General features: G+C 33.6%; 1 protein-coding gene across 1 annotated transcript in view; it reads left to right on the forward strand.

Moving 5' to 3' along the window:
• RYR3 (ryanodine receptor 3) overlaps window positions 1-18638 on the forward strand; it is a 190127-nt gene that overhangs the window by 118457 nt on the left and 53032 nt on the right. Inside the window, exons 51-64 of the mRNA XM_083863077.1 lie at window positions 1363-1526; window positions 2450-2528; window positions 3664-3753; window positions 5163-5312; window positions 6877-6939; window positions 7379-7454; window positions 7623-7746; window positions 10099-10214; window positions 10499-10566; window positions 11167-11288; window positions 13569-13618; window positions 14318-14378; window positions 15387-15625; window positions 16545-16626. Of these exons, the coding sequence (XP_083719203.1) occupies window positions 1363-1526; window positions 2450-2528; window positions 3664-3753; window positions 5163-5312; window positions 6877-6939; window positions 7379-7454; window positions 7623-7746; window positions 10099-10214; window positions 10499-10566; window positions 11167-11288; window positions 13569-13618; window positions 14318-14378; window positions 15387-15625; window positions 16545-16626 (1484 nt within the window). The remainder of the gene's footprint in view (window positions 1-1362; window positions 1527-2449; window positions 2529-3663; window positions 3754-5162; window positions 5313-6876; window positions 6940-7378; window positions 7455-7622; window positions 7747-10098; window positions 10215-10498; window positions 10567-11166; window positions 11289-13568; window positions 13619-14317; window positions 14379-15386; window positions 15626-16544; window positions 16627-18638) is intronic.

Genomic DNA, 18638 nt, shown 5'->3' on the forward strand with positions numbered 1-18638 from the left:
TCTCACAGCACTTACATGTCAGTGTTGTCTGCTCTCCTATCTTGTCTCTACTAAACATTTTAAATTACTTTTTACTGACATAAAATTAATTTTGATAAATATATATGTATATGCTTATCAAATTGTTGGTATATGCAGAATAAATTTATATTGTCTGTCTTCAAATATATATTTATATTTCTTTAGTTTTCCAGCTGTTACCCAGCTGAAGATATATGATGCAATGCACTATGAAATAAACACTTTTCCAGTTTTCTGTTAAAAAATGTGATATTGGGACATTTTAACTTATTCAGTTTCTCGTCTCAGTAAGGAAAAGTTGCATTTCTGATATGAGAAATGTCTTACTGAGTAAACACCTTTTTTGCATACTTGGGATCAAAATTTAGCCCAATCAAAAATAAGTTTTTCTTTAGGACAATAAAAAACTATATTTATTGTGTCTTACTGAATTTATGTTCTCTTTCTAAACAACAGATTTAGATGATTGTTCCTCTGGGCATTCTGATTTACAATATGAACATAAAAATTGTCCCTGTATTATTCTGAAATGGCTTTTTAAGCTTTATTTGTATTTAATTTTAGTAACATTAAATAAATTCTTATTATCTTACTGCTTTCACAAGTGTGAAGAGTGTCAGCACTGCCTGATGCAATCAAATGTTTCCAATGAGTGCATCTTAGATTTTATCAGATAACATATGTTTCTGCCAATACTGGTGGCTCTCTATAACAACATTTTTGTTTTTCTCTAAGTAGTTGTTAGCCTAGTGAAAGAAGAGTTGTGTAAATCTGATCTGCTGACCTACTGTTTTCTCCACCATTCTTTTCTGTTCTAAGATATTTACAGTTTTGATGTCATTTAAAATAATGAAATTACTTTGCTACAGTAAATCACAATTTCCTTTAATGAGCATATTTTAAAAAGAAATAGTGCAGGGTTAAAAAAAAAAAAAGGCAAAATTACAATGGCTTCTGCTAATTCTGCAGGAATTAGTAATTTTAGAATTAAGGCAGTGTTTTACAGATGATCATGCTCTGTGACTAGGCAAACAAGCCTTTACCCTCCCTATACAGCCCTTCATGGCCCAAAGAAAGTTTAGAGTTGAATTTCTATTGCATATATGTATCAGTGTCAGCACATTCATGTCAATCTGAGTAGTCTTAAGACTATATCGTGTTGATATAATGGAAAATAAATGTCATGCAACAATAATTTTGCCCTATATTTGAATTTTAAATCTGACTTGCTGTTTGCTTGCATCTTCTAATATTTGTATACGGCTGTGGCTGCTTGGATTTCACTAACATTTTGCATGTTTTTCTGTTGGATTTTCCAACCAGTTCCTATCTCTCCTGCAGAAGTATGATCCAGAGCTCTTTCGAATGGCTTTGCCTTGTCTAAGTGCTATAGCAGGTGCCTTGCCCCCTGATTATTTAGATACACGAATTATGTCAACTTTGGAAAAGCAGACTTCAGTGGATCCAGAAGGGAATTTTGATCCCAAACCTGTCAGCACATCAAAGTGAGTCATGTAATTCATAGTGGCTTCCTTCCCTTAAATATTTTTATACTATTCCTTATAAGCATTTTTAAAATCTTCTATAGGGAGAGTTGGCTCATGACTGACATGTTAATGGTATTAGAACTTTCAGGAGTAGTACAGGGATTTTTGCTTCCTTCTGCCAGATACTTCACTGCAACGTGTCCTGTTTATCAGGGCATATTCTTCTCAGCCCTGAGCAGATGTTAAATATTTCCATCTTATGTCTGCAGAGAAAACAGTAAATTCTATATTCATTATGTACCCTATTGCCTAATAGTTCAAATGTTTGGGATAAATAATTTAGAGACTACAATTATTTTTTGTGTGCTTATTTGTACAAGATCACAAAAATCTGGTGATTCAGTTGGTCTGTAGCGCAATTTTTATAAAATCTTCACTTAATTTTGAGAATTGATGTGTAGAAACATGATATGGAAAAATAAACAAATCATGTAGGATGATTAAATAGAGATTTGACCTTCCTAGTAATCTTTTAAAACACAGACTTTACATTCAAGAACTGAGGATCACTAGCTCAGTCTTGCTATTAAAGCCTTATCCTTCCATCATTATGCATTGTGAAACATCCGTGTTAATATTATTTTGTATTAAGAATTAGCAACAAAATTACCTGTAGATTGTAGCAAAGCAGGTTTTGTTTTTGTGATTTCAGTTGCTAAAAAGTGTGACTGTTATGTACATAAAGGTTCTCTGTAAATGCCATTATAACTATGACTTTTTTGTGGCATTTCTTTTAAAGAATAGGGAATTTCCATGCCAAATGCCTTGCCTTCATTTGGAGGTGAAGCATTTTGATTAGAGCTATATTATGCTGACATTTTTTTCATAAATCAGACTTCAGTAACTTATGATTGAATGACCATAGCCCTCTTTGCTTACAGCCTTGTACTTCCTGAGAAGTTGGAATATATTGTAAGCAAGTATGCTGAACACTCCCACGATAAATGGGCCTTTGAAAAGGTAGGAATTATTTTAAGGCTAGCAACTGTCCACGACTAGTAAATAATTCCTAGTGTGAATATTGAAATTGAAACTGGGCAGTTTAACTAACAAGCCCTTTTTCAGAGTGTATGGACGTCCTCATATTTTTTTGTGATATGTGGAAGAAACCTCTTGCTTAAGAAAATGCATCGCAATTTGTTACTTTTTTAAAGAAGTTATTAGGAGAGAGTTGAGGGGATTGGAAAAAGGGAGTTTGGTTTGGGGTTTTTTTGTTTGTTTGGGGTTTTGATGAGCTTTTGTTGTTAGCTTTTTTGTTTGTTTTTAATTTTTAAAGTAAGACTATATAGCTCTTTAGGCATCACTTTGCCTGGTAATGGTGCAGTAGCTCCATGATCTAAGAAAGTACAGCCTAATGTAATTTTTTATTTCAGGTAAGTAGTTGAAGCTTTTCTTTCTTCTTAGCTTTAACAAGCCTGTTATATACTGTATTTCTCTGTAATTTTCCAAATGCCCTCTGACTGTGTCATGTTTCTGTTTCATTATTTCTATAGAGCTACAAGAAAAGACAATGAATTCTTAAATATTTTATTATAACAATTAATAACAAATGAAGATCAATTTTATGGAAGAGTTGTATAAAATAATTCTCTTCTTTGGGGGGCCTATATATGCAAATTTGTAGAGGAAGGTATACATACCTGTGCATATGTAAATATACACAGAAAAATTTCAAACCATACATTTCAGTTACTATTGTTGAAAGTAAAGGATTCATTAGTTACGTTCTTCAATTCTTGATCTGTTAATGATACCTATTCATTGTGTTTCTGACTATAGCCTCTCAGAGAATTGGGACAGCCTTTTTTGCCTCCATCAGGGCAGTCTCAATGCATGAGCCCACCTGAAAGGGGCCAGTGTGAGTCAGGGTCAGGACTGGTCTTATGAGACTCAGAGGGGGCATCCATTCTGTCTCAGGCATGTTTTGTTCCTGTGTGTCCATAGATGGATGCATGATCCTCTCCTGTGGCACTGAGCAGCTCTTGGAATGGGTTGGCAGTTTGATGTGACAAAAGAAAACTGCTTAATTTGCTCTCACTCATCAATGTTGTTCTCATTTCAGTGGGGTTTTCGGTTGTTTTTTTTAATTTTTCAGACTAATAGTGGATGGAAATATGGTGTTTCACTGGATGAAAATATGAAGACTCACCCATTAATAAGGCCTTTCAAAACTTTAGCTGAAAAGGTAATAGAGAAAATTTCAGCTGCATCAATATGAAGTAGATTGACTTGTATGTTTTTAAAAATCCATTTCAAATATAACCTGTTAAATGTCAAGCAGAAGCACAAACAAGAATTGTTGCAGTTAATAGGTGCAATTTTATACTGAAGTGATTTTTTCAGTTAAACTTACACTAAGTCTTGTATAATTTGCTTCCATTAGGCATAATTTTAATTTTTTCTTCATAGGCCTGGGCAAATTTGAACTCAAAAGTATCAGTAGCACAGTTTTTTTCAGGCTTCTATGGATGAGAAATGATGGGCAGAAACTCCTGGAGCTTAATGAAAGTGTAATTTAACATAGCTGAAGGCAATTTTGTCTCTCAGAGAAATGGTAGAAAAATGTAAAAAATGTGTAGGAGATAATTCAGTTGAAAATGCAGAAAAACATTTAAAGTATTTTGAATTTCTTGACTAGGCACAAATGTCTTTGAGTTGTCAGAACAGTGAAGTGAATTTGAATTCTGTTACTTATTTTTGTAATGATTCACTTGGAGACACAACTCAATTACATATGTCCCTCTTCACCACATTTTTCCTGTTCAGAAAATAGACATGACAAGAATCAAGAGGGATTAAGGGGATTGAGTTTCCTAAGGTTTGTAAATTGCTTTGGAATCTTTGGAGAGGATCCTCAGCATTGTTGGTTGTTATTTAAGCAGTTCAGAGAGAATTTTCTGAATTGTCTGAAATTAGAACTTTTGAACGTAAAAATCAGGTCTATCCCTAAAAGCTTTCATTTTGAGCAACTGGTTTATGGCATAACCTGAAACACTTTTATTTAATTGATTTGAAAAGTCTTAATATGGCATACTCAGAATTTTGCCACAAATTTTCAGAATTTTGCCAACAGTTTTACTTTTTAAAGTAGTGTTGGAATATGGTCTGTTGCCTATTTTTTTATTGGTAGCCGTGTTTATATGAAGAGGTGCATAGTTCAGTAACCTTCTGCATCTGTGAGTGGATATAAATACAGGAAGACTAAGAAAAGGTCTTGAGTGCTTGATGCATACTTGTTTAACTAATCTGTAACATTCACGGTACCATCATTTATTTATTCTTTTGTGCTGATGGAATTAATGAATAAGTTTCCAAATCCAATTTTAGTTATTGCTCCAGGGCTCATGGCAGTGCTGTTAGTTTCTAACATGTATCTCAGCAATAAATGCCTCTAAGAATATATTTCTTTAATTGTAGGTTGTTCAAAGCTTTTCTGTCATGCAAAAAGAACTATATTTTATGTTCTGACATAAGATACAAATTTTCTATAGTTTTGTGGCACATAGCACTTAACAGAGAAGGACAGAATATTTTTAATGTGCTTTTGCTACTCATTAGGTACAGAAAAAAAAATTTACATTCTTTTCTTCAAAGGAAAAAGAAATTTATCGTTGGCCTGCCAGAGAATCATTGAAAACCATGTTGGCCTTGGGATGGAGCCTAGAAAGGACCAAGGAGGGAGGAGAAGCAATAATACATCAGCGTGAAAATGAAAAGCTTCGTAGCATATCTCAGTCTAGTCAGGTAAGGTAGAACACCTTAAGTTTAGAAAACAAAGGGCCTGTTCATTAATTTACTAATAAATTATAAACAATTATGACAATTTTATATTCTTTTAGTGAAAAGAAACTTTTAATGGTAGAGTTCTGAGATTAGAAGTCATGTTGCTAGAAAAAAACACTGTGCAACACTAAAGAGGGGATTCCAAAAAGCTTTTAAGACAATGAGGCTATAAGAGACCATAGATATCAATTTTCTTATTAGAACTGAAGTTCTTTTTAACATAAAGTTCTTTTTGTCCATTCAAAGAAAATGGACAAAGCATTTAAAGTCTTTTATTTTATAATAAATAGATCTAGCAATTTCCTTTTTTTTGGTTAAACAGAAGAACCTAACATGGGCTTTTTTAAGATTACAATTATGACTGACGGAAGAGATTGTATATTTGATAATTTTTTTTTTTTTTTTAAAGCTACAGGTAAATTTTTCAGGTGATATTAGATTTTTTTTTTCCATTTGTAGATTTTTTTGTAATCACATGTTGTGACTGTGGATCAATATGTCTTGGAGGAGGAAAGCTGCTTAAAATTATAACAAATGTTGGGGTATTGTTATTGTACTCCTCAAGGTGAATTACATATTCATACATAAATATAGTGAGAGTTAATAAGCAGTGCACTGGGCACAAGTCCTGGAAGGAGTGTGCAAAGCTGTGTCACAAATTATGCCCTTACGTACAGCTGCACCAGCACTGATCCTGCCAGCATCAGTACTTGGCTCCTTAAGCCTGTGTTGGGCTCCTTCTCCAGGGCCAGTATTTGCTTACCAAAAGGGGCCCCTGAACACTCCATTACGAGACAATACTTCAGCATTTCTTATCTCTTCAGCAAACCTCATCCCTTATAGGAAATTCTGCTGTGTCTGGAATCTCTGCTTTCAGCCAGTTGAACTTGTTCTGCACTTGGGCCATCATGCCCAAGAAGACGCATGATAAAGGCACGACTTAGATGTTTCCAGCACATAATTAACTTGAGTACACGTTTGAAATCAGTGATTTATATATAACCTTTCACATTTAACGTGCACGTCTAACAGGTTTTTGAACTGGAGCTTTCTCACTTAAACCAGTTGAAAATTGTGTTAATATATTACACTCCTACTTTTTCTTAGTCTGTAAATTCCTCAAGAAAATAATTTATCTTTTTGTTTTATTTTCTCATTCTTAGCACAGGGCTCACTCAGGCTGCTCCCACATGGTTCTGTCATGTTTTGAAGGCACATCTTGTATGTCTCATGATTGGTTTCCTTCTAGTCTAAAAGCTTGGTTCTTTGCAGCTTCCCACCTATATGAATAGAGAAAACTAAGTATCTGCAGAAACCTGCATGCTTCCACACTAGCAAACCCATTCTTTTAATCATCCAGTGCCTTCACTACATTGCAAAATAGGTGAACAGTTTCTACAAGAAAGTATAAAATTGGGACTCTAATTGGCTCTAATCAGGTCAATGACAGAGAAGTTGTAGTTGAATATTTGGTTCCTTTATCTTAAATTATTTTATCTGAGAATAATTTTCTGTTCCCCTACAGGGAAATGGGTACAGCCCAACACCACTTGATCTCTCTAATGTGGCACTTTCTAGGGAGCTTCAGGTTCGTATTTGTGTTTTGCATATATTATGCTGAAAGGAATGGATGTACTTGGTTTCATTATTAGTAACAATTTGAATTTTGTTAGGTTTTATGAGTATATTAGTGACTGTAGTTATAATAAGCTGTTGTAGAAAGGGTCCATGCTATTTACCTACTGAAAGATGAAATTTCTACTGTTCATGCCATTGGTGCTTCCTGAGTTCCCAAAAAAAAATTAAGCACGAAGCTGGGGATGGGGCTGTCAATAGCATGTTAATATCCAAGTATGCCATGCTTGTGCTGACTTCAAAGAACAGCTGAATATAGAAATTCCACTTAACTATGATGTTTCTTTATCACAAGAGTGTAGACTTTACTCAAGACTGTAAAATTATGTAGCATGACAGAATTTTAAATTGTCACCTAATCTAGCATCTTGTTCTTTCTGATGCTAATGTAGGGAATGGTTGAGGTAATGGCAGAAAACTACCATAATATATGGGCCAAAAAGAAGAAAATGGAGTTGGAAAGCAAAGGTAAGCCACAATCCTGCAAACCACACCAAAAAAGACAAGGAGGATGAGGGAGCAGAGGCAGTCTGAAAGATGACAGTGTAAGACAATAAAAATTATTCGTTCTTTTTGTACATGAAGCAGAATAAATCTTACAGTAGAAAAACTTACAGTTCTTTCAACTTACTAAAGGTGGAGGTAGTCATCCTTTACTGGTACCTTATGACACATTGACAGCCAAGGAGAAATCACGGGACCGGGAAAAGGCACAAGAGCTGTTTAAATTCCTTCAGGTCAATGGTATAATCATATCTCGGTAAGTCACACATTTTTTCAGATGGTTGCTTGCATTCAGTGCACAAACCAGCATGTTAACCTTATCTCACTGCAGACTGACAGTTATTAACATAATTACTGTTCAGCAGGTCTTCTATGAATCAGAGTTACTTTTATGTTCAGAAAGACTCTTCTAAAACAGCATATTCAGGCAATATTTTCATAAGTATGTGATCATAGTAAATGCAAAATGCAACAGTAGGGTAATTAAACAAGAGGATAGTTTAAAATGTCTAAGTTAGCAGCCAGTAGTGTCAGTGAGAAAATTAGTCTGAAATCTGATACTGAACCATATCTATCTAAAACTGCTTTTTAATCCAATTTTTGAAAAAAATTATTGCTTTGAGTTCTGTAAAGTAATAAAATAAAGTGGCTACTTTGTGGGCATTATCTTCTACTCTAGCAAAAGCATAGACTTCCTTTACTGTTACTTGAATGGCTGTGTCTCAATGTAAGCTGGCCTATGGGGACTTCTTGCTGTAGAATGTGGCTTTATAAAATGGAATTTTGAATTATTATACTATAAATCTCCTCTTATTGTCTATAAAACACCTAAACACATGGGAAACCTCAATTTTCTGGCATTAAGCATTTTTGTGAAATAAATTGTATTAATGAGCAGTTTTTCCTGTACATGCATAGAGTCAGATCTTACCTGTTTTCATTTATTTCTGCTTTTCAAGACTCTGTCTTTATTGAAAGGATACTCATAAATTTATAAAAATCAATTTTTAGGATCTGCAAAAGGTAAATTTGTTCACTTCAAGAATCAGTAATATTTCCAAGAGATGAGAAAAATTCTAAGTATACATTTCTGTGTTACTGCAGAGAAAAATTCCCTCTGGCCACACATGTAGGCTCTCAGCCTGAACCCAAAATGTGGGCATTCCACCAAATATTTTTGTAACCTCCATAGTTGCTTCAGAGCCATTGAATAAGAAAAGCTGGTCTACTTAGTGCAAATGAATGATCTGAAGCACCAATGAGATTGCTCAAATTTTGCAGCTGCGTGTGTTTGGGTCAGGAAATCAATTTTTTCAGTTTTATATCATGGGACAAATCAACTTGAAAAAGCACATTTAAACTTCACTGATATGGCCAAAGAGTTTGCAGTGGTTGTTCATATAAGGATGAATCAAGATTATCTTCTTTCCAGTGTTTTCTCCTGATGAATATATGCATATATATGTATATATATATGTATGTATAATCTTTTGAAATACAATTGGAATTATCACAATGCAAGATGTCATTCTTGAAAATGTTGGACTAATCATTAAAACATAGGAATTGTTTATAATTGGAAACGTATAGGCGGAACAGCATGTGTACTTTACATGTACCATCTGCCTCTGGTTTTGGGCTTTTTGTTCTTTTCTGAGAAAATTTTTGGAACACTTTGTGTGTTTATGACATACAGATAAATCTCTCAGGCCTTACTCAAGTATGTTTTAGAAACAACATGGTAGTTTGTTAACTAAACAAAACTACAAGAGATCCTCAAGGAAATGAAGATGGAAGAATTAATGACTTGTGAAAGAAAGCACATTTGAAAACAGAATAATTTTTTAAAATTTATAGAATTAAGTGACTTCAAAAGAGGAAAGAAAAAAACCTCCCTGTTCTTGTCCTGGATGCCAAGACAGAAAGCACTGCTTGGAGATTTGTGGACTGAAGAAAGAGGAGTTAATTCCTCTTTAATATCTATGATCAGCAATGATTTAGGCAATGAATTTATCTTAAAGAATAAATAATACATGCCTCTTTAAAACTACTGTATTCGGTTGATATTTTTCAAATAATTTAATAATATAATAGTTTGTTGCCTTCATTTCAGTTTTAATTTAGCAGCTGAAGTAATTTTGGCTTTGTTCCTTCATAAAATTAAAGGACAAAATGAAGATTAACATTGAATAATCAAATGAAGGGTAGTACTTGAGCTGATTTTGTAAAGATACAACTGCTGACTTCTGAAACACTTGGAACATAAATATGCTGGCTGTAGAAATTGAACGACCAATGGATTACTTTGTTAGATTCAGATGCATGATGGCTTTGTCTGTGCAATAAGGTAGCACTCTAAAGTTCTTATCCTAAAATAACTGTCTTTTGGATACTTAATCATAAGCTATTGTACTTCTTATTAAAGTCAGTTCATTTTTCTCTATTTCTTTCTAGATAGATGATAATTAAGAGTTACTGTGGTAATTTTCTCCTTCTTATAAAAATTTACCATAATAAAAAAGATAAGGCATGAAATGCTTCATAGCACTGTCATCATTTGTACTAGTGCCATCATCAATGCTACTTCTCTTAATCCTTTTCAAAACAGGGGCCTGAATGACATGGAGTTGGATGCTTCATCCATGGAAAAGAGGTTTGCCTTTAAATTTCTGAAGAAAATCTTAAAATATGTTGATTCTGCTCAAGAGTTTATTGCACATTTGGGTAAGTTGCAGATTTTATTTTTAACATCATTTGAATTGTTGAAATTTTAATATTTAATTTATGGGTTTACATTTTTAGCAATAAGTATTTTTTTGCATTTAAAAAAAATAATATCTTTTAATTTTCAAATTTAATTCTTGAACATTTGTAACTAGCTAAACTGTTTCTGCTCTTTTATTTTTATTTGAGTGAAACTAATTTCTCAAGCCTATCTGAAAGATCTATTGTGTTATTTATTATTAGACAGCTTCTTATTTGTGTCTGCCTTGATTGTATCCTTGCAGAAGCCATTGTGACCAGTGGAAAAACTGAAAAATCTCCACATGACCAAGAAATAAAATTCTTTGCTAAAGTGAGTGATTTTTTCATGTTCATATATGTTCCACTATACAGAATATTTAAATTTGTAATGTCAGACTGCTCTTCGCATAATAGAGGTATATATTTTCCAATTTTTTAAGTGATAAATAATCAAACTATTATTGAATATTTTGAAATGTCTTCAAAAATATCTCGGTATATTTGCTGGATTCAAATATTTCAAAATACTTCAATATATGTGATTTTGTATGAGAAAGAACATAAAAATTGAAAGGTGGATTATTCATTTACATGATATTAAATACTATCACTGAATATATAAATTTAATCTGATTTTCTTTACTACAAGATATCAGTGAAGTGCATATCATCTAATTAGGAGAAAGAAATACTCCTATGCAGTATTAGATCCAAACTGGATATCTCTGTGGAAGTCTGTTTATTATTTTATGTAATTTTGAATAAAATTGTAAGGTTTTCAAACTCATTTACATGAGTTTGTGTCTGAAATAAAAAATACAGTTGTTACAGAACTAAAATTCTTTTTATGAATTTTAACCAATCAGAGCATTGCTCCTACACTTACTGTTGTGCTCTTTAAAAAAATGCTTTTTGTGTCTATATTTCTTAGGTTCTTTTACCATTAGTTGATCAGTACTTTACAAATCACTGCCTCTACTTCCTGTCTTCTCCATCAAAAACCCTCAGTAGCAGTGGATACGCATCAAATAAGGAAAAGGAAATGGTAGCAAGGTAAGTAAAAAATTAAGATATCCACAGTAGGGTTTTATTCAGATAACTAAAGGCATCGTATTATAGAGAAAGATAGTTCAAAAGCTTAATGTCCTTACCTGGAAAGTGAATATTTAATTCAGCATGAGAATGGCAGTGAGTGAATAAAATTCCTCATCTTGTCATTCTTTATATATATATATATATATATATATATATATACATACACATAATAATATACCTACAATTAAATTGTTAAGTATATATCATAAATACTTATTTTACAATATATAATTGTAGATGATAACATCAAAATACTAATAAACTATTCTGTGAGCAGTGAAATCCCTTAGTTTTTGATGGGGTTATGTTTTATTGGTGGTGACAGTTTCTGGTTGATGCTCTTTCCATTTTTGGTTCATTTAAATGGTCTCACATTTATTTAGATTTTCAGCTGCCAAAAAAGTGTTAAAAATGCCATGAGGCAACTTTTTAGGGGAAAATATGGATTCTAGAAAAATTACTTCTGCCCCTGCACAAGTATTACTGGAATTAATAATTTTTGCACGTCTTTACTGTTTGGATAGAATCAGCCATTTGACCCAAAGTTATTCTTGAAAATTCTATTAAAAGTAATTGCCTTTTAATTTAGAACATGCTGCCTGGATGAAAACACAAATTTCTCTTTTCTGCAATTAAAATTTAAAAATAATATTAAATAATATTTAATTGTGTTTTAACTATTACTGTAATTTACTAATTTGCAAGTTTTTTTTCTCCCCCCAAGGTGTGCTGCTGGTTACTTTCTTTTGGAAATTTTGTATCATAGTATTTCAAACTGTTTTACTCTCATGCTTTCTTAGTTTAGCTGTCAGTTTCGCAGATTTCTTTTACTTTCCTTTACTGCATTGATCAGAGTTAACTGCTTTTTCCAGAGGAAAGTAGATGTAGAATTTTCAAGTAAAGGTTACTTACCTGTTATTACATAAGATCAGGCCTAGGGCTCAGCTTCCTAGATTCCATTCTTCAGTTTACCTCTCAACACATTTTTGCACTTCTCTAAATTATTATTACCTTTGTTTCCATCTTCTTTGTGGGTGGCAGTCCTTATAGAGCAGTTGTGTGTAAGAGTGGTGAGTCTCCAAAATTCTGCTTTACTCAGATATTTAAAGGTATTTATAAACCTGCAAGATAGTCCTCCAGGAGCTGGGACAGACAGCTCAGGCTCAGGAGGATGGAAGTGTCACTTCATTTCAATCCAATTTCATGCTTCCTCTCTGGATACTCTGGTTACTTCCTTAAAGCCAGTCAGGTCTTAACGAAGGTAGAAGGATGTGTTCTAGGGCTATAAAAGTGGCTTTAGAAGGCACATGAAGAAGTTAGATGTCTATCACATGTAATTGCCAGTATAATTGCAGAAATATCTTATAATTCTTTGTACATCCTTCACTGAGAGAAGTGACTATCTGCCATTTTCACCTTATAGGAAGTATAGTATCTCCTTACCATTGTGAAGATAATAAAAATCTGTGGTCAGTCTGAGACCATACCAAGTCCTAAGGAATATGCTTCATTTTCATATGTCCTAATTCCATTTGTAAAGTACGGCCCAAAGGATATGCAAATCTCTCTAGCTGTCTTTGCTAAAGTAGCCCCTTTAATCTTTAGGGAGTTAGTGCTATAGTCTCTTAATTATCCTACTATTTTGACAGTAGGTTGGATGAGCAAGTATCTGATGTACTTGCCAGAAGCTCTTTTAGTGTGTATATATTTAGGATTCATATTATCATCATCAGAGGGTGAACATAGATTTATTTATGTACAAAGGACATCCTTTGTCCAAATTATTTTAATAACTATTTTAGTAATTATTTTTATTTTTAAATAGTATTTTAAGTATGAAGATTTTTAACATTCATTTCCAGTAGAATGCCAAGTTTAAACACTAAAATGTTCCTCATTTTTTTTGTTCTTATAAAAATATTTTCTTATTCAGAAATAATAGCCATAAAGAATGACTCAGCCATATAGTATGCAATTGTTGAAAACCAGTCAAAATAAAGTTTTAGATTTCAAGACACCTCTGAAGTGGTGAAGTATAGAAAATGAGAGATCTCAGGAGCTTCAAAATGTTACTCTACTTAATGCAGTTGACTGTATCTTGTATCACTCAAAGTATGCTTTCCAGAATCTATGTTGTGTTTTATTTTTCATATTCCTTCTCTCTTCACCTCACATTCTAAATAAATCTTTCATCTTTGTCTTATCTTGTTTTGCTCTCTCTGTTCTTCTCAACTTTAGCCTGTTCTGCAAACTAGCTGCTCTTGTTAGACATAGGATCTCCCTTTTTGGTAAGTTGTTAAGAAAGAGCTTGATAAAAATTTAAAGAATATATAACCAATGTTTCTATCTTTCCCAAAGATTTTCACAACTATAGGCAAAATTCTATTTCATGCTACATAAGCTTCCAGTGAAATTAGTAAGGGCATTGAACATGGCTCTGAAGCTAACACTTAATAAAATACATAAAGCATTGAAGCAGGAAGAAGTAGCGCATTGTCACTTCTCCGGACTCCATGAAAAAAATATCAATACTTTCAAGCTACCTTTAGCTTTTCAAAATTATTCTTACACTAATTATTTTGATATCTTTCATCCAACTGTTGAATCCAGTAGGCTAATTTCTCAACAGATAAAAGGGGATATAAGGAAAAATAATACACCTCCTGCAAAGATATTGGTAAAAAAAAAAATTAAAGAAATAGAAGTACTTCAAGACACAGAGTTCAGAATGTTGCAAGGTTAGGTGGTGAAAATGTGCCTAAGTAGACATTAATTACTCTGTTTAGTTCTTATGTGGAAATTGACTTAAAAAATTAAGTTAGTTCTAGAACCAGACTCTCCAGTGAACTCCCTCTCCAGTGACCTAAGTGGGGGACTTAGGTGATATCTTGTTTTAACTGTGCATGTCCAGTAAGGACATTTCAGATGACTAGATGATGCTATGTTTCCTGTGCTACTGTGCTCTCATAGTATCTCTTTCTAACCAGGTAGTGATTCTGCAACAATGGTGAACTGCCTGCACATCTTAGCTCAGTCTCTTGACACACGGTGAGTTTGCAACTTTTGTGCCAACTGTAAACTACAAAGGTTTCAAAGAGCTTTTCAAAAGCAATTGGATTGCTTCTGTATTTTTTATTTTTTATTTGTAATCAATGATCTTAACAACATCAACAATTCAGATATTGCCCTCCATAGTAGCCAATTTTGTCTAAAGTGTTTCACCTATATTTTTCTGCTCAGTGTCTGTTATTTAAACACTGAAAACACTTGTCAACCTTTCCAAGTTAATTTGAAGACTTTATGGGGAGATATAAATGACATGATCATTGGAACTGAAAGTAGTGATATCTGCAGATATTAAGAAAGTCTAGTGCATTTAAAAATTTGTCACTGGAAGTATTCAGAGTACATTCATATATGGACATAGTTATATTTGCAAATTTTACTGCTTATCATTGAAGTGATTAAGTAGATTAAAAGGGAGGCCAAAATAATTTTCTAATTTGAGCAGTTTTCTAGCCTGGTTAAGTTACACAGCAGCCTGATAATGAACTTATTGTGAACTTGCGAACAACACTTGAATCTTCATTAAGGTGTCAGAGAAGCATGCAAAAAGTCAAGGAAAGGGACTGATTCTGGTATTGCAGTTGCGTTTTCTAGATTTAGGGTGCTTTGAAGTATCCTGACTGACACACCTAGTTACTGTGGCTCCCATAAAACTATAGGGATTGAGATTTGGGGGGGGTTTGAGCATATTTAATAAAGATTTCTCATGACTTGCAACATTTACTGAAAAGGCATTATCTTATTCAAAAGCAAATCACAAAAACCTGGAAAGGCAAGGCTATGTAATCAAGGTCTTTGTTGTTATATATTTTTTTAATCAATATTCAAAGAAAATTGTTGATTATACTGCCCTTTTCTGTTCATAGTGTGAAGTCTCCTGATACATGTGGGTATCTTCAAAGAATGACAGAATGTAACTAACATGTACATGTATCTCTATAGAGCTACTAAATATCAATGCAAAGTTGATACTTTTTCCTTTTTTTTCAGAACTGTTATGAAATCAGGATCTGAGCTTGTTAAAGCAGGCTTGCGTGCCTTTTTTGAAAATGCAGCTGAAGACTTGGAAAAAACTTCAGAAAATCTTAAACTAGGAAAATTTACTCATTCACGAACACAAATCAAAGGTGTTTCACAGAATATCAATTATACTACAGTAGCATTGTTACCAATCTTAACATCGATTTTTGAACATATTTCACAATATCACTTTGGAATAGATTTACTTTGTAAGTAATTTATTTTAATTTTGAATTTTAATGTGTTATAATGCTGCAAGTGATTTTTAGTAATGACTGCATAGATTCAGAGGATAAAAATCTGTTTTCAGTAGCATACACATTCCCAGAATTAATTCTGAAATTAGCAACATAATACCTTATTTCTAGTAGATGTCCAAAAATAATACTCAATAAGCTTAAAGTTATTTAGGTACAGTATTTCTCCAAACACTGAGGGGGAAATTGAAACATCCCTCTAAGTGGTCTCTTAACAAATGTGTGAATGAGACTAGTTTTCTACACAAAATTTGTATTTCATTATATTAAAGGAGACAGCTCACTATAAGTTCCCTGTGGTTTCCTTACATGGCAAAACCACAATAGGTCTTCGAATTTAAATTTTTCCTGTTTTTAGCATCAGTTCGTTCAAAAATACTGAAATGACTCCTTGAGATACAGCAATATGCTGAATGGTCTTATTACGTCCTAATGTTTCTCATGTCTGTAATTATGTTCCAAAATTTTGTGTATATTTAGGTGATAATTAAAAGATGGATAATCATTAATATAATTTCTTTAAAAATATGGTGTATCTTTAGATCATGTACCTAAAGGTTAGACACAGAGTGATGTAGTTAGCTTAAAATTGTGCTCTGCATGTGTGATAACCTGGAATACCTTATTAGCAAGTATCTGCTGTCTTCTTGGAATGTCTGATGATCTGGTAGGCTTTGGAGGAAATGTTGATGATAGACCAGAAATTAGAGGCATTGAAGGTAAATACCATGTGGTGTATGGACCATCAGAATGTTCAGTGATACATGTGCCAGAAGTTTTGGATACTGTTTAACAGATTGCAGATGTTTGATATTTGAAAAGTAAACCTTAGCTGAATAAATACTGATAATGTATTTTTATTTTCCTCTAGTGGGTGATGTACAAGTTTCATGTTACAGAATTCTTTGTAGCCTCTATTCTCTTGGGACTGGAAAGAACATCTATGTTGAAAGGTATTAAGTGTAAAACTCAGCATGCAAAATTTTCTCTTCTTTACGAGTCTGTTTCTTAGGTAATAAAGCAGTTTGGATGAAAGATAAATTTGAAAGACTGAGAGAAGTTTAAAATATACTTTTCCTTGAAAATAGTTGCCTGTACTTCAGCATTCAATTCCACAGGGAAAAAACCCTCAGTAGAAGTAAATAACTTACACTGCATATGGCAGTGTATCTGCACACAGTCTATTTTGCCCATAGGAAAAGCTAAATTTTTCTTTGAGTTGCCATTAGGTTCTCAAAGTTTTCTACCACATATTGCTGTGAAAAGTAGGCTGAGTACTAAGAAGGAAGCATCTGTTTCACACCTAAGTCTATACAGGGCTCTCAAAAGAGTTCTGAGCATAAACCCTGAGGCTATGTAGAGTGTTCTGACAACCATTAACTCTACAAAGGAAACCATTAGTTACATTATTTTTAAAAGACTAAGGTCTATAATTTCTTTAAGCATCTAGTTGCTATGGTGTTTCAAGCCCTTTGTTCCAATAGAAGGCAATCAAATCTGTGTCTGTTAGCACAGGAAAGAGATTCCTAATTGCTTGTCTGTGTATCACAAGACAGGAACCAAGATAAGGATAACCCATCTTTATACTTGTGAAAGTTTTAGGTTAGGCAATTTTCACTGCCTTTGGTTGATGAAAAGTTTAAGATCCATAGGGTGAGAGAGACTAAATTGAAAGAAATTCATGTCTGTAGTCTGGTTAGGAGAGTCTTTGCCTAGTGTGAGGAATGCTGGCCTCCAATTCCTTCCTTACAGAGTTTATTCAGAACTCTTTCATACAAAATGCATGAGGTGGGTGGACAGATCTTTCCTCCCACTCTGCAAGCATACACGTGTGCACAAGCTGTATGTTCTCATTCAGGCATTTATGCATTCATCTCTAATCACAAAGCTACACCCTTTTTCTTCTCTTTCTGCACTTCAAAATCTTAAATACTCCTTTACATAGACCTGATAGGAAAAACAGGAAGTGCTTTAGCCCTTATCTAACTAGCAGTCAGGGTCTCCTCACAGGAAAAGGAACATGATTGTGTTTGAGCTGCCTTTCAATAAGAAAAGCTCACAGCATAGGTCTCCATTTGATTGGCAAAATCTGTAAGCACTGGACACTTTCCTTAAACATATTGATGCCAGCAGCATCACCTTTGCCTGCAGCAATTTTCTTTCCAGAATGGAAAAGTCATCAGATTAGACATATCCAAGGAAACTAATTATTCTTCTAAGGCTGTGTGAGAGGTTCTCAATGGTGGATTTCATTTAGTTTGTTTTTCACTAGTCTCAGGCTCCTAAATTACAGTTGTAGGCAGACATCAGTGTCTAGGTGGGAAGTAGGATTTCAAACACAATGCCCAATGTTTCAGTAAAACTTAGAAGTGAGTGATTAAGCTGACTTGAACAGTTATTCAAATTAAGCAATGTTCAATTTCAGGACCAAATTGCAGGTTTTTCTCCTAGGGAATTTTGGCAGGGACATTAAGAAGTTTTACCTTTCATTGCAGAATGAGTCATAGTTCACTTTTCATAGATAAATATCTCTTTTTATGGCTGAAATAGTTCTTCTGGCTGCAGGGGCTCAGAACTAATTCTTGATTCAATTGCTGCTGCTGCCCTGTTAAGAAAAACTTCCACTGTCAAATGTTTCATCTTTGTACAAAGACTGTTTAGCTTCTTTAGGATGTTGGATGTTTCTGATTTTTCTGAGAACATTTCTTCTCTAAAAGTCTCCATGGTTCGTAGATGTTGAGAACTAGATGCAAAATGCTGTAGCTCTTGATTACATTGAGCCCTGATGCTCTACTGACTGGATACCTTTCTTCATGGTCTTTCACTTGTCTTGGTGCACTAATAGAGGATGCTTGAAAATATACCTTTCCCTCACACTTGTTTGGAGCTGCCTTCAGAGGCTGAGAGTTTCTGCCCTTTTCCCAATCCCTTTTGTAATGCTCACAGCCTAGGACAGGGATCTCAG

The sequence above is a fragment of the Zosterops lateralis genome (assembly GCF_965231275.1).
Source record: "Zosterops lateralis genome assembly, chromosome: 6".
NCBI classification, from domain to species: Eukaryota; Metazoa; Chordata; class Aves; order Passeriformes; family Zosteropidae; genus Zosterops; species Zosterops lateralis.